Source organism: Coptis chinensis, chromosome 4, assembly GCF_015680905.1.
Source record: "Coptis chinensis isolate HL-2020 chromosome 4, ASM1568090v1, whole genome shotgun sequence".
Taxonomy (NCBI): Eukaryota; Viridiplantae; Streptophyta; class Magnoliopsida; order Ranunculales; family Ranunculaceae; genus Coptis; species Coptis chinensis.
In genome coordinates, this window is record NC_141459.1 from 78773317 (window position 1) to 78791228 (window position 17912).

At 35.9% G+C, this 17912-nt stretch overlaps 1 protein-coding gene across 1 annotated transcript; it reads right to left on the minus strand.

Annotated features, from left to right (window-relative positions):
• Positions 1-3639: 3639 nt before the first annotated feature.
• On the minus strand, positions 3640-6596 carry LOC147504955 (putative 2' cyclic ADP-D-ribose synthase BdTIR). Its single transcript, XM_086604099.1, has 2 exons — positions 5939-6596; positions 3640-4154 (listed from the first exon to the last, which is right to left on the minus strand). Exons 1-2 carry the CDS (start codon positions 6418-6420, stop codon positions 4037-4039), a joined length of 600 nt encoding a protein of 199 aa, XP_086460225.1. The 5' UTR covers positions 6421-6596; the 3' UTR covers positions 3640-4036.
• Positions 6597-17912: the final 11316 nt, after the last annotated feature.

Here is a 17912-nt window from a genome sequence, read left to right on the forward strand (position 1 = left end):
ACAACTTTTAGTTGTAATATCATAAAATGAAATGTAACTTGTAAGTCTTTTAATAATAACTATGCAAGAGGAAAAGATCATTTCGAGAATGTTTAATTAACAAGTGTCCCTAGCAGTGCGTCGTTTCTAAGTCTTACCTAGTCCTATCTACCACAATCAGTCCCCTCAATCGAGCCGAACATGCACATCCGCACGCCTCTCTCACATAATGGAACCACTCACGTGCATAGTTACCCTAAGTGAAATGTCGCATACCAGGTAACCCCCACACGGACACCAAAATTATGTGAGTAAGCCTTTATTAGGCATGACATATCGTGCGTCTCGTTCTGAATTGGTGACGAGATAATCAAAGCCATCATTTGGCTACAAGGGCTCCAAGTTCCCTTAAATTCATGTTGTCATAAAAAGACAACTTTTATATTTATCACAAGAGTTGTGGTAGCTAGGGGCTAGGATTTTGCGTCATAAAATTTCTAAGTGTCATTTAACTTGTTTACGTAAAGTTCAACTAATTATCCATGTTCAAACATGTCTCAAATTTATCCAAAGACATTGTCATACTATTTCATAGCAACGCAATCGTAAATATAACGTCATCCTTAGTTACGTAATCATTTCTTAAAAATATTGTATAAAGGACCCACACCCTTAACTAACAATGATATTACATTATAGCCCATCAAAAACAATGATATTACATCATTAATAAAAGAAGTCAACATAGCTAGAGAATGCAACATAACACACCATGGCATTGGTAATTAATCAATCTAGCGTCTTTTAAATGTACAAAAAAAGTGTTGCAATCCATAATATAGCATTTATATCAGCAACTTTAATATTTACAGAACTGCCATTAAGGGTTAAAAGAGCTACAATACACATCCTTAACTATTACAACAATGCTACAGTATGCGCTACAGTAACAATGTCATCATTATTTATTATAGTGCTACAGTAACAGTATCATCAATAATAATTTACTGACGCTACAGTACATATTCATAGAAAAGTTAGACTATAGTGCAAATTCATATATAGTATTTCATAAAAACAACATGATTAATTTAAAAAGTTACCCAAACATAATAGCATGCGTTAACTAAGAAAAATCAATCATATAGTCATGTTCTCATTAACGCACAATAACAAACAAAGCATTTATTCTATAATATCAATTTAATATATGTTACCACACTAAAATAATGGATACTCACCTCTTGTATTAGCGAAAAGAACGTATATAATAGGACAGTGACATGTTCAGGGGACTGATGCAGGACAGTAACGTGTTTGTAATTAGGATTAGTTTCTTATTAACTATTAGTCTGTTTTAGAATTAGTATATATTTAGCATTATCTCTAGAATAGAATTAGTAACGAACTAGTTTATATAAGAATATCATAGGATGTAAACATGCATTCATTCAATATTATCAATTTATCAAAGTCTTTTACATATCTTTTTACTTTTAATTCACTTCTGCTTCGTCAACTTACCATGTTCCAAGTTATTATGAAAGCTTTGGGCTTGTCCAGTGGCAGAGCCAAGGTGTGCAAGGGTGGGCAATTGCGCACCCTGAAACTTCCCAAAACTTTGCTACAGTGATAAGCTACCCAAAATGTATTACAAGTGTAACATATTTCAATCACTTGTTTTATTCAAGAATCAAGATTGACTAATTGAACTAGGCTTTTACTAACTTGAGAACACCTGATCAAAACTTCTAATTAGAAACCAAAGAAATCTCATTCTTCTACTGTGTCAGTTTTTTTTTTTTTTTTTTTTTTGCAAAACCCTTACTCAAAAATTTGCCTGTCAAAAGTGGCTTGTGTAATTGATCATTGAAAAGTTCTAATCTCTCGTAAGTTCATCTTCTTCCTACAATTTCTATTATTTCCACAATTCCTAAATTCACAAATTTTAATTAATAATTAATGCCCTTCATCCCCAATTCGAAAATCTTCAACTTAAATTGGAGTTGAGTAGTTGAATGATTGCTTAGTAACATACATTGAGAAGGAGATATTTAAAAGCATTGATTCTGAAGCAAAAACACTTGTAATTTTTTTCTTGATTTCGAGCTTTTGGAAAACTTATTGTTTTTTTTTGTAATGAATTTACACATATATGACATTTCCGATTTTTGGTGTAATAAATTTTGAGTTGCTTTTATAATGAGTCGCATGTTATAATTCGCCCACCCTTAAATAACATCCTGGCTCCGCAGTGGGCTTGTCTATGGGTCATAAGCAACCACAAATATTCGTTTGTGTTTCTTTATTTCTTGATAAATATTCGATTGATTTAACCAAAAGAAAAGAAAAAAAAGAAAAACTGTATCATATTTCTTTCTTGGCCACTTCGTGGCTTCTTTGACAATTTCAAATTAATTTCCCATCTTCTTGCACCTGAAATACAAAGAAACTGCACCCCAATTTCCTTGCAAGTATGAGCATAACTGTATATAACAACTATACGAGTACATGACTGAAAAGAAATAAAAAATACAAAAAAAGAAAGTTAGAGCAACGAAAATAACAAATTATACTATTCTTTTACATAATAATTTCGCTTAATGTAAACAAATTAACTGTCAAGATCTTCTCCAAATAGATAAATAAATATATAATTGCATACTTTTGTAATCGCGGTCAAATGTCAATTGTGAAGAAAAGAGTTTGACATAAATCTTGAACGAATATGACTTGAAAAATATATTTCGTTGACAATACAAAGAAGAGGAAGTCCCTATGCTGGAAAAAGTGAAGAGTTGTCTTTCTCTGTTTTGAAAGGGTCATAACTCATAAGTACGTACAAACGTTCGGGAAAAGAAGAGTTAAGTTGTACGTTCTGGAAATCAGGATGGTGGAATTCAACCGACCCATAGACCAGAGGCTAAGCACTTACAGTTATCTGGTCAAACCAACATTCCCGAAACACAAACTCACGAAGAGACAAGGCCACAAGACCACATTCCAGCTGCAATTGGAAAATATTTTCAATTACTCTGCTTTCGTAGGAAGGACGCACTAAGGGTAATTTCGTGCCGAAACACATATCTATGCCATTTTTGTATAATGAAAATATTAAATTGCCCTATTGTTTCCTATTTCTCTATTGAACCAAACGGCTCAAACAATCGTGATTCCATGGAATAGATTTTGATCATTACTAGGAAGTGCTTAATCAAAGAGAAGTTGGACTTTTGGGAACTCAGGAGCAGATGGGCACTAGTAAAAAGAAGCTGAATTTCCTTACTCACACATGACTACACGAGGGAATTGAAACAAAACATGGCACCAATTTAATTAGTTTTCAACCGTTAATTTCATGTGAAGATCAAAATAACCACACTGGCTATGTAATTGATGTTGCAATTCTTGTAGCAACATCAAAAGTAATGTACAGTGTACATTTTGTCAATAAATAAAATTTTGAGCTTACCTAGCAAACACGAAGGCAACGATTTATCACATTTTCCCATAGTTTGAAAGTTATGAGGTAGCTTTTCAGTTCCTGATATATTTTGAGCAAATAAATTGCAGAATCTGGGTTTTATATGAGTTTGTTGTCACTAATGAATAAGGTGATAAAAAGAAAAAGAACAAGATAAATAATAAGAAAACAAGAACTAATGAATTCATAAATTTTATTATATTATATCTAATCATGAACATTGTGGTGCAAAACCACTTACATAAGGGGGGAAAAATTACAAGACGAAGTAAATACATGCTGACGTAATTTCTTCTTTTCATCTAGTATACAATTTATACAAAGATTATTTTACAATTAATGATGTATGAATAAAAGAATAGAAAAAAATATAAAATGAAAGAATTAAGGTGATTTTGGGCACACCCATAAAAACACTCCCCTACCCAAGAATTAAATGAATATATGCTGTGTTATCTTTATGGGAAAAAAATATATATCTAGAGTATTAGCTTCCTTATTTGCTGCCTCCCTTTGAGGCAATGTTGATCGTATATTAGTTAGTTTCTTCAACATTCATCACGAAGCATTAGATTAACATATAACTGGAACATTCGGGGGTCGAGGTTGTTCTTGTTCTTGTTCTTGCTCAACCTCGGCTAAGCTGTTAAAGACATTGTCCGTGGTTCTCCTTATTAGCTCCGGCCAATTGCTGAAAAGAAGGAGAAAGTTGTCAGAAAGGTTTCATGAAAACAACGAAAATTGCCACATTTATCATAACGAAACTTTCTTTCTATAAGAGGATCGATAAACTTCATTGTTGTCGTACTCATTCGTAATAAAATAAAAAGATCCCCACAAAGAGATCCATGTAACCATGATTAGCTAAGTTGAATTCGAATCTTTCTAAATAAGTGCATTTATATGTTATTATGTGATATAAATTAATTAGACTCTCATTACATTAAAATATGGAGATGTTTCAGTATGATTAGAGTATGCTGATTATAAAAATATACAAAGAGGTGGTTTGAGTACGTATGTATGTACAGTTTATGTGTCATACTTATATGGTAGGCAATACTCTTAAACGTTAATGCGACTTGTATAATCGTGCTAAGTACAATTATAAATGGTTTGATAAGCTAGCAACGAGTGCATTATGTTTCTTTAAGTAAATGATTTGTCAAAGTTCTTGAAAAATATATTTATGTGAGATCACGTAGACTGTTATGACACACCTTCTTGGAACTGATATGGAAATGAGGTGAAGACTGGTAACGATATAAAAAACAAAAATGTTAGCGTGACAGCTACTGTGCTGTATATAGATGACAGCCCAATGGTGTGTTGCAACGTTGAAACTGGATAATTTGGAAACCAATTGACAATTTGTAAAAGGAAAAAAAAAAAAACAGACAATGTAAAAGAAGTTTTAAATTCACTTCATTCTCTTCTCCCACATCTCCTCTTCCTCTCTCAAGGCAAAAACACCCTTTTTACTCTTTGAAAATTGAAATTAAAGAAATGAACAAATTTCACGATTTATAATTTTTTACTACTGCAAGGAACTAAATTTCTCTTAATCTTCTTTGATGATTTTTTTTTTTTTTTTTTTTTATGTGAGTACTCGTGTTTGACGTTAAGTTACAAAACTCATCCATGGATTCTATACTTTTAGGGGAGAAGAATAAACAGGAAACCAAGTTCCCTTTTATTGTTTATTTTTGTTTAATTATTTTTAGTTTTCTGAAATTTCGAGTAAAAAGCGAGAACCGGTTTGAAAAGTATCCAGTTTTCATGTGCAACGTGGCAACATACCATTGGGTTGTCCTATATATTCAACACAGTAGCTGTCACGCTAGCACGACTCTATAAAAAATTATCAATTTGTAAATTACCTAATTTGTAAAAAATATATTCGTTCTTATATTTTACTCTATATTTTATATCAGTAATGCTATATATTTGACCTGCTAGTTCTTATATTTTACTCTATATTTTATATCAGTAATGCTATATATTTGACCTGCTATTTGAACCTACTGATGTGTCAAAAGTCCTAATCATTGAGTGTGTATTGCAATGTAAACCAACATTATCCAAATAGTGAGTCGTAATAGTAGGTCATCTAAAAAGTAGGCCCGGATGGCACTACTCATTTTATATACATCAGTGTGATGGGTACAATCAAAAAAGGAAAATGAAGGATGATATATGGAATAATGTTGTTCCTGGAAAACTTCTCAATAATAAATCCAAAAAAAATAAATGTTAACTGTTTTCAATTCAACAAATATTTAAGATTATCACACAAATATATAATCAAAATACCATTACTAATCGTTGCATTTGTGGAGTACTAATTCTGTTTTTAAGAAAATTTTAATTAGAATTTCATCCTCCGAATTAAGCATTTGGATGTATGTTTTTGTATTATGAATTTATGAGTATATGACATCCTTTATTATGTGAGTCAAGGTATGAAGTCCTTACCCAGTACGCGAGTCGAATGTAATCCCAACAGTGTACCTTGCCTCCTCAAGAGCCCGCCTAAACCTACGGACCTCATTCTCCGAACAAAATCCGTCGTCCACAATGTGGAGCTCCGAGGGCTTAATGTCACAGAATATTGGGATTACTTTCTTCTTGCACTCCATAATAAGAGCCAATTCAAGAAGACAGAAATATGACTCACAGTAATGAGGTGAAAAAACAGCAACCGCAACATCGCATTCCGTTATACCTGAATGAATCTTGTCAAACAACTTGTCACCAGGCTTCAAACTCTCACTATCAAGGAAAGGTCGAATATTATGAAGTGCAAGACTGTCATGAAGCAATCCGGCGACTGTGCGTTTTGTATCAATCCCTCTATGGTTGATGAAAACGTCGCACGGTCGAGAAATATTCATTTGGGTGTGGTTCCTGTAACGCAGAATTTGTTTGCCCATGTTCTTGAGAAGAGAGGGATACATTTTTGAATTCAAGTATGTGTGATAGGTCAGTTGCTAGTTTTTGAGGTTTGATTGTCAAGGTTTCTAGTTTAGGGGAGGCACCTAATTGGATTGATCGTTTAAGGTTTCTGTCTATGGTATTTTAGATTTTTGCCTTTTGCATGGTTTATATAGAAAATTTCAAAGCTCAAGGTAAAAGCTTTGAAGGGGGGAGCTTTTGATTTTCAAGATAGAGAATTCCGTGAGAAAACGTGAGTCCCAAACATCGCGTGCGGTTGATTTTTACTAAGGAACAAAAGCACCAAACAGTTGAGTTTTGAATAAAATTGAACTTTCAGACCTTTCAAACACGTTAATAAGGCACTATTGACAACAACGAGTTCTCATATAAATTGTTCCATCATAATATAATATGAGTAGGTTCTTATTGATTCTTCAATGTAGTGTACGTGTAGATTGATGTTAATCAATCAAAGTTGTGTTAGTCGTAGACTCGTAGTCTTTTCATGGTTAACTACCTGGAATTTAAGGTGCTGCTTACTGACCCCATTCTTTAATTCTGTCTCCGAATGTCTCATGGACTGATGGAGATTTTCGTACGAAATTCTTACTGGTGTTCCTTCTTGAACAGACAGTTCGCACATACTCACCACCGACCTTGAATCTCAAAACAAACATTTGATGTACTTGCAAGTACATTTTCAAGCCCACAAAATCTTTGACTTGCTCAAAACTGACATGTCTATTAAGTTTAAATTGTGTCAACTCCAATGCCTCAGAGCGTCGATTTTGCCTAAATCTTCTTGGGTCAGCTATTGCAATTGCCTCTGTAATTTACTCCTTCCTTTATATTAATTAAGCTGGAGGGCCTTTTCGATCGATAGCTTTTCGTTCCCTACCATTGAAAAAACGAAATGTCCCTGAAACAATCGATTTATCACGGTTTGCGTACATTTTTTGGTATGGTACTTAGAAGATGAATCAATCATACATACGAAATGTTTAACAGATAATGGCTACACGGTTTTTCAAATGAGGATTGAGGAATAGACTCAAGTTTTATTATTTGGTATATTTTCATTTTCTGCTCAGCCATCTCAAATCTTAATTTTGTAATCTCACCAAAGTGAATTACCTGCGAGTCGCTCAGCCAAGTTTTTGTGCTAGCAACCATTTTCCCCCCCGCCGCCCCTCGTGCTAGACCATTTTTTTTTTCCCGATAATCTTGCTAGACCATTTGAGTTTATACTATCGAGGTTCAGTCTTCAATAACAATCTAGATAGTGGATTGACCTATTTGCAACAAATTTGGAAGTAGGCCCGGGAGTGGTGGAAAAATGTCACCAAACTCTGTTTAGGCACTGGGCGGTGCTGTGGGAAAAAAATATTATATATATAAAAAAGAGAAAAAAGAGGCAGAAAACATCACCGTGGTCTGTTAGACATTGAGATAGAGCAGAAGTTTGAGATCGCTCACACAGTTGGTCTGAGGGGAGACATGCATGTGTTGATGTAACTGGAGTCTCTCCGTTGGTAGGGCTTGGGAATGGAGTCTTTGAGGTGGGTGAAGCAGCTAAGAGAGCAGCGACAGGGAAAAATGGAGAAGCATGAGGAAGCTTGCACGGCTAACCAGCATTGTTTCATTCCGTTTAATTTCGACACTTTCGGTTTCTTGGAACAACAATCTGTTGAGCTTCTCAAGAGACTTCAAAAAGTGATGAACAATAACGTTATAACAGCTGGTTCTAACGAGTATGTTTTTAGAAGAATAGGATTTGCTATTCATAAAGAACTTGCGGCGCAGCTTGTTGCACGCTTGTCCTAATCATTTGTAAAATTTCTTATCAGTTTCAATAAAATTTCCACTTATAAAATAAAATAAAAAAAATAAAAAAGATCTGAATTTTTCTCTTTGGCATTGGAAATTTTATGGTTCGAGATCTGAATTGTTTTTTTTGAAGCGATTATTTGGGGTTAAGCAAACCCCCAACCTGTATTGATCAAACTCTTTGGTACAACTTACCAATAGCATCCTCCTCCACTATTACATTAAGCTCATACGTGAGTGGGGGAACACTAACCAAGGTAACTCCTGTATTTATAATTATATCCAGAGTAGTACTAGACTTAGCCAACAAATCTGCCGCTCTATTCTTTTCTCTATAAACATGGGGCACACTAACCGAACCAAAATGGCTCATGAGCCTCCAGATGGCTTCAACTGTATCGAGACAGTGCCAAGGACTTGCCTCCTTTCTGATAATCATTTGGACAGCTCTCATAGAATCAGACTCAACCAAAATCATATTACAGTTCACACTGAGGGCTGCCAGAAGACCCGCCTCTATATACCTTTTAATTCTTGGATAATCACCGATCGTAGGTTAGCATTACCCATGTATAAGAATATGGGAAAACCCTCATGGTTCCTCAATATACCGCCATAACCAGCACAGTCATCAATCACCGACCCATCAGCATTTATTTTGATGAACCCAAGTGGTGGTTTAGTCCACTTAACTAGTTCGTGCACTCTCTGCTTTAATATGATATCAGTACCGAGTCTCGCAATCATTCTACTAGTCGCAAGAGAGGAGTCATCAATGATCTTGATAACTCGCTGCAAATAAGTTCTTATCTTCTCTATGACATACCTGCTTATCGACTCAGCATTGTGAGCTTTGTTCCTGAACATCCTGCTATTCCGCTCGTTCCAAATCCCATACACAGTTGCACAAATCATAGTTCTTACTATCTCACTCGATATCAAGTTCGATCTAGTTAAGCGCAGAAGAAACTGCCACTCAGCAGAGGACTCGCGCACCACTCCCAGCCCTAATCTGTCTTTTACTACAGCCCAAATCTTTTTTGTGAATGCACAGTTAAAGAAGAGATGCTTCGAGTTTTCTGGATGATGATCATCACACAGACTACACTCTGAATGAGAAAGAACTTTCCTATGAATCAGTCGATCTTGGGTAGCAAGGCAGCCCGAAATCAGTTGCCAGGTGATGAAAGAGTGTTTTGGAACATTGTACTTACCCCACACCAATTTGTACCATACAACCTTTTCTCTCATCTTTTTGATGGACATATAAGCTGACTTCGTGGAGAACCTACCTGAGCTTGTAGCAGTCCACCCTACCAAGTCCTGGGCCATGTTGACATTGATGGAAGTCTGCAGAATTTTAGTTTTTAACTCACCATCTGGCAAATTAAAAACCATATCATTCCATGATCCGTTAGTGATCAGAGCACTCACTTTAGCATCATCTGGAACATGAATGAGATTTCTAGCCTGTGCATTATGAAGAAGCAACATAGAGGATATCCAAGGATCATGCCATAAACTTGTACCTTCCCCGTTCGCAATCAAGCATCTAATATATACTTTTGGGCAATATTCCTATGTTTCAGGATACTCCTCCAAACCCACGAACAATCCGAAGGAATCTTCATAGTCCAAAAATGTTTCTGTCGAATGTGGTACTCCCAAGTCCATTGTGTCCAAAGAGTTTCATCCTTAGTTGCAACCTTGAACACCAACCCGCAGTAAGCTGCTTTGTTCCATACCCTAGGGTCAATTATACTTAGCCCACCTTCCTTTTTATGCAACCTCAAAGTTTCATGGCTAGCTTTATGCATCTTCACTTGCAAAGAATCACCAGCCCACAAAAATCTGTTACAGAGTTTAGCAACCTTGTCTAATACACCTACTAGAAGGATAAAAGTCTTCGCCCAATAAATATGAAAAGACGAGAGAATAGACTGTATGAGCTGTAACCTGCCCGCATAAGATAATTCAGGACCTGTTCTTCCAGTTTGACATTCTCATGGTGATTTTTTCAATCAGCTGCAGACAGTCCTTAGAACTGATTCTAGCTGCAGTGAGAGGTAACCCCCCAATATTTAATGGGAGGGGTGACTAGTCAAGACTCCCCAATAAGCCTGCAAGAGCAAGCCCATCTTCTTTAGTCATATCCGGTGAGGAGGATAGTCGTCTTCGTGGTATTTATCTTCAGCCCCGTGGAGAGAAGAGAAATAATCAATGACCGCTTTAATGTACCAAAATAGAGCGGACTCCCTTTACAGAAAAGTAGCACATCATCAGCGAAACTCAAGTGAGTAATTGCAAGTCTTTTACATCTGGAATGAGGCCGGATGCTTTTCATTTGAAGACCTTGCATCAGCAAACCACCTAACAGTTCCATTACCAGCACAAATAGATATGGAGACAAAGGATCACCTTGCCTTAACACTTTTTTCCCTTCAAAGAAGCCATACGGACTACCATTGACGAAGACTAAATAACAAGGAGAAGTGAAGCACATAAATAGCCAACCGATAAACTTGTCGGGGAACCTAAATCTCTTGAGCACCAGTATGAGAGAGTCCCAGCTGACAGTGTCATAAGCTTTTTGGATAACAACTTTGATAGTACATCTCTGTGTCCCATGCTTTCTGTTGTACCCTCTAAGCAGTTCATGAGCCAGTAGAAGATTGTCCTATATACATCTTCCAGCAATGAATGCTGATTGGTTAAGTGCGATCAACTGGTCCATGTAAGGCTTCATCCTGTTGCTTAGAATCTTGGCAATACATTTGTAAGTAATATTACAACAAGCACTCAGACGAAATTCATCAACCTGGGACACAACAGGCTTTTAAGGAACTAGACATAGAAATGTTGCATTAGTACCTTTTATGAATTTTGTTGTGACAGAAAACTTTCTAGCTCTTAGGAAATCGCCTCCAACAATGTCCCATGAATTTTTGAAGAAGAAAGCTGTATAGCCGTCGGGACCTGGGGATTTAAAGTCATCCATAACAAACAATGCTTGTGTAATTTCCCCATTTGTGACCTCTTCAGAAAGTTTTACTACTAAGTCAGAGTCCACAACACGTACCCCTTACTAAAATCTCCTCTAACAACAAATCAGTACTCGTCGTCTGAGACTTAACTCCCAGAAGCTCTTGAAAGAAATTGATGAAAGCATTTGAAACTTGTGTTATACCTTCATGTTTAACTCCATTCATATCTGATACAGACCACACAAAATTACGGTTCCTCCTTTCTTTTATTACTTGATGAAAGAATGCATTTCAATTCCTTTGTCGCCATAGTCAAGCCAATCATTTTCAGCTTTAGCCTTGAGTTCCATAAACTCCATCTCGATTAGTTTACACAGGAGGTTTCTTGCTTCTCTTTCCTTATCACATAACTGGGAATCTGTAGGGTTATTTTGCAGCTCAATTTGTAGACTGTGAAGATCCTCCCTAGCTGCCTCGGTTTTAATATGGATATCAGACATATGTACCGTTGCCCAACCTCTCAGTTTAGACTTAAGAATCTTCAACTTTTGGACCAGAATATAGATACAACTACCCGTCACCTCTATTGCCCACACTTGCTGAATCACCTCTTTGAAACTATCGTGAAGGGCCCAGGAATTACAAAAGCGAAAGGGAACTCTTCCTTTTTCAGCATCAACCAAACAAACTAGCATGGGAGAATGATCAGAAATTCCTTGCAGAAGGAATTCAGCAGAAGCATGAACAAACAAAGACAACCAGAGGATATTTATAAGAACTTTATCAATTTTTTATCATTTCCTATTAGCTCCTACTCCGTAATTTGTCCACGTAAAATAACACCCATAAGCTTTCAAATCAAACAACCCTGTATCAGCTAGGCAATCACTAAAAAGAATTGTTTCTCTAGCGTGGACCGGCTCCCCTATCCTCTCATGAGAGTAAAGAACATTATTGAAGTCTCCATGCACACACCATGGTCATGTAATACTACGGTGAAGATGCCACAAATCCTGCCAAAGCCCCAATCTCTCCTGGCTATAATTACTTGCATAGATAATCGTAGATAAAAAACTTGCTAAGTTAAGAAGTATCGTCACCCTGTAATGTACAAACTGAGCTGTTTCCTGAATCTTACTCACATCCACAAAATTTGGGTTCCAAAGGATCCATATTCTACCCCAGGATTACTACTATAATTACTCTCAAAATTCCAATTCGGAGCACATATATCACTGATGATTTTCCTCTTAACCTCCTTTACTTTAGTTTCCAAAAGACCCAACAAGCAAAGATTATTTTTCAAAATGAATTTATTTATTTCCTTCGCTTTTTTTACGTCATTAAGACCACTGATATTCCATGTACCAATCTTAATCATTTAGATTAATGTTTCTTACTGTCTGACCCCTTAGATCTACCTTTCTTCTTCTTCTCAGAGACCTGAGCTTGTTTACTCTTAACTATACTTCCAGCCTTTTCTCATTGTTTTCTGCTCTTTTATGTGCCCTTGTTTTAGCTTTCACCACCTTTTCCTTAACTGGCTCGTGGTCTGTGAAAAATTCTACAGAAGTTCCTTCAGAGATGTCATCCTCAATCTCTTATTCACTATCTGCCAATACCTGAAAAGCATTTTGTTCCTTCAGAAATTGTTCCTTGTGACTCTTTCCCAAGTTTGTCTAATGGAGCTGATCAGAAGCAGCTGGTGAATCTTAATGGATCGCAATATCTAATCCCCTCTGTACTGGAGACAAAATGTCCCTACTAGGAGCATCAAACATAAAACTTTGTAGGGCCACTTGCGTAGTACATCTAGTTCCTTCTTCAGAAGGTGGAACAAAGTTAACCATTTCCTTGCACCTCCACTACCCCTTCTTCCTCACATTCTGCGTAATTTGAGCCACCATCAGTAGCATCATCTTGCCCTTGAGCTTCCTCAGGTGGATTCACTGTACGGTTATCAGTCTTTACTCTCCAAACTTGTTTTGGACGAGAGGGCCAACTTGAAAACTTATGCCCAAACATTTTACACCTAGTGCATGACATAGGCACCCAGGGATATTCAAGGGTTATATCAATTATATCATCCCCCATTTTAACTGGAATCTAACTCTTGTAGTCGTAGTCTATTGGTACAACTACACAAATCTTAGCAAACATCAACCTGGTTCTTTCTATGGTTGCCTCATCCGTTCGCAAGGGATTGCCAATTAAACTTGCAATATATCCCAACCCTTCATCAGTTCACAGTTCCTTTGGCAAATCCATAAGTTTTACCCAGATTGGGATACTAGTTATCTTGTTCTTTTGAGCTTTGACTTCTCGAGTCCATTGACGGACCACAAAGAGTTTACCTGCTATAAAAATTAGATTTGCATCTAACACTTGTTTTCTATCTTCATCAAGGTTAAACTTGAAGTAGTAAAGCTCTCTATCAGTGGATATAGTGTAACTGCCTTTAATCTTCCAAAGACAAGCCAGCACAGCTTTAACCAGTGGAAATAGTAGTCGTTTCTCTACAAAGAAACCAACCACATAATCAATCCACATAGAGACACCTTTCTCTAAAATGCTTGCTGGAATTTCCGCTATCCCATCCACCTGATGTGTTTCAAATCTTCTCAATGAAGTGTTACTTGAGCTAGATTCACCTGAGAACAAAGACTGCCAGGAACCCTGTTCACCCAGCACCACGGGGCCATTAATGGCAGAAGAAGACGGAGGAGAAGCCATAAAACAAAGCAGGCTTAACAAACAAACAAATGTACAAAGAGGCTTCCTTTCCTTATCGAACTCCCACTGTTTTCCAATGGAGGATTTTACCGAATATAGGAAAGAAGAAAGGAAGAAAAAATATAAGCTATCTTTACCTACTATTTTTTGCTAATAAAGGAAATAAAAAGGGACACAGGATCAAACTGCAACTTAAGTTATGTCTATACTAGTCACCCCTAACCTGGTCCCTATGAATTAAGCTATCTGAATTGTACTTCATGCTAACTCTTGAGGGAATATTTGGCTGTTGTACCACCATACTATGGCCTCTTATAGGTGCCGAATAAATTTGGAGTACACAACAGTACAAAACGTAAGGAATTCCACTGCCAATATTTGTAGTGACTAAATCATGAGGCAATGTTTGTTCGGAGTGTGTTCTATGCTTATTGCGGCCAAATTTCATTTCAAGACTTCGAGACTTCGGTCATTTCAAGAAGTGTGGGGACAGCCCAATGAATAAAATTTACAAATTGACCAATTCGGTTAATTAAGAAATTGCATTGCCTTAACAACAATAGGCACTAAGGTAGGAAATCATTCCTATAGTCCTCCAAATGGTTATAAACAACAATGGCTTGACACTTGGCGACAAATGGACTCTAACAAACACTAAGGTAGGAAATCATTCCTATAGTCTTTTAAAGGGTTATAAACAACAATGGACACTCGGCCACAAATGGACTCTAACAGACACTAAGGTACTGACTAGCAAAGTCGGTAAAACCTTTGGGTGATGATATCAGAGGTCTGGGGCTGTTCTTATTGTCTTTCAAAGGGTTATAAACAACAATGACTTGACACTCACAGCCACAAATGGACCCTAACAGTTAGGGCCTCATATATTCCCTCATCCATGGAGCAAGGATTTCCAAAAAAGCCGAATACTAAAAATTCGAGACATAGAATTTCTCAATTCTTATGCAATGCAATTATTCAATCTAATAGAATGATCTTTAACTCTTTAAGTACCCAGAATAGTAACCAATCTGTGGTGGCCAAATATCATACACTAACGATATTTGCTCTTATTTCAATCATTGTATAAATTGGTAGGTACAAAAGAGTGCGAAAGGAAGGGACACATGTCACAAAGCTACTGAATGAAGCCATGTGGAGCAACTATAAAAGGATTGGATGCAAAAGAGAAGGGACCATATTCATTTCTCACACTTTATTTTTATATTTCTCACATGTAAACCAGAAAGAGGAATGAGAGAACATTGTAAAAGACCATTAATGAATAAGAAAAGCTTACTTAATCTTGATCTTTCTCTTCTTGTATCTCACATTGGCACCGTCCGTTCTTTGAGAAACACATTCAAGTTTTTCTTGGTTGAGCAAAACTGATGAAGAGGAGATTGATTTGTCAATTGAGTTTTTCTTATTCTCTACCATTAAAGCTTAAAAGATGGAAACAAAAATAGTAGAAGAAGTGATAAAGATGTGCTCGACCTTCGAAACAACTAAACTGTCGAGATAAGTTGTTGTAACTCATTATTTAAATTCGTTATATGATTCTTGAACTCATTCTTTAATTCGTTATTAATTTTTTGTTTCTAATACTGTTAATGTTGGTGATAAACCTTGGTCATGTAAATGTAAGAGTATTTTAATAATAAGCTTGAGGTTGTGGGTTCTAGAGTTTTGGTTTTAGTGTTGTGAATGTAACTTTTGTTTCTGTAAATTGGAGCTGAAATAGAAAAATCATTCAAGGCCGATATAGAGTTATTGATACTGGGCATCGGATTCAAAAAGACCACAAACAATTTTCGTTATCAATATAAAGTTAATCAATATGAAGAACCGATACTGAGTCGAATTCGATACCGATACCAGTCCAACCACTACACCAAAACAGGCTATTTGCAACGGCAAAAAACCGTTGCTAATAATTTTTGCAATGCTTTTTAAGTGTTGGAAATTTTTGCAACGGTAAATAAGCGTTGCAAACAGAAATTTCCAACGATTATTAACCGTTGCAAACTAAACTTTCCAACGCTTATTAACCGTTGCAAAAAGAAATTTCCAACGCTTATTAACCGTTGCAAGAAAAACTTTCCAACGGTTTTTAAGTGTTGCAAATATTATTTGTAACGCTTGTTTATGCCTGTTTCATACAAAATTTTAGCAACGTTTTTAAATTTGTAACGGTTATGAACCGTTGCTGATGGGTTGCAAATAAAAAAAAAATCTTATTTTATTTTGTAGCAACCAGCTAAACCTGCCCCATATTGAAACAACATCTCAATTCCATAATAAAGTCCACATTACCTTTTCATACCATTTGACAAGTAAATAATAGCATACACAAACAAAAGACTGAAAAAAATAGGATATTCGTTAAACCATGTATGCAATATAACTTCAAAATATTTTTTAAGAGTTACAAATTCATATTTATTACAAATAAGGATAATATATTCAATACGATTTTCCAAGCAATCTCGAATCATTGCAATACCAAGTATTGGTGATGTCTTCACTCACTATAAATCCTAATCACTCACTAGAAATCCTAATGCGGCTCCACAAAGTCCATCTAATTCCTAAAAATTCACAAAACAAATAATAAACTTAGAAATACAATAGTACTAATTAAACTCGTGCAATTAATTAAATATTTGAAAATCTACCTAAATGAAGTAAGAAGTTAAACAAATGAGAAAATAGAGGGTGGAATTTTAAGCTTTTACCTTGACAAGGAGCTTGAGGTGAGCATGATCATTTGATTGGGGAGCAATTATTTTGGTCTGCTTCTTGTTTTTCCCTCCATCAAATTGATACCCTACACAACACACTGAACAACACATTGAACGGCAACAAAATGATCTATCTAACTATTCTAAAAGGCTTTGAAACACTTTATATATAAACAAAAGCACCACTTCTATAAACCTAGGACTGTCCAAAAATATTGTCCTGCATCAACATGTACTAGCAAGCCATGGACCCAACATAACTATCAGAACATAACAATGTATAAAGCAGGTCGACCTACTTTGTACCAAGTGAAATTCAAATTTTCAAACAAACACTTGTGTCCAATGATAATATATAGAGCAAATAATGTGGATTCTCTAACCATGACACCCAACTAGAAGCATCTAGTTATCAAGACATTAGTTTCAAACATGGAGATAAATGGGGCAGAGAAATTGTAGATAAAAAAAAAAAGGTAAGAAAGAGTTGTATGAAAGATTTGTCTAACCTGTTTTATATTTCTTAATCACAATGCAAACTCAGATACCGAGTAGTCCACCAATAGGGAAAACCAAACCTAAAAAGTCAACAAATAATGATAAATTGTGAAGACATTGACACATGGTCAAGCCACGCGTCCTTGTAAAGTTAGTATAGCGGCTCATAAAGAGCAATGAGGGTCATGTGCTCCATTGCTCCATAATATATATAAAGTATTCATTCCATGACTAGCTATGTATGTACTAGTGCAACTGTGCAAGTTATGAATGAAACAAAACTTATGTGCCTATGTACTTAGTCAAATATGTACAATATATTACTTCCCAATAAGTGGAAGCTCAAAAGGAATTAATTGTGTGGAAGAAACATACAAAATCTTAATAGTATTTAGCTTCATTTGCAGCTTTAATATGTGACTCTAAGTTGTGCTCATCAAGAGAAGAATTAAGGCTTCGAACATGCGCCCATGCTCGATATTCCAAATCTCTAGCTTCTAGTACCTCCCTGTAGAACCAACAAAAACATATAATTAAACTAATCACATTCTTTATACAAAAACATATATTTTCAATTGCAAACACTAAACTCATCACAGAGAAATCCACTACGTTTTCTACTTTTCTTTTGCACTACATGATACTAATGTAATCGCGCTCACACAAGCAGGCACACACGCACATGCAAAAAATAAAAAAACAATAACACAAAAGAATAAAGTCGAG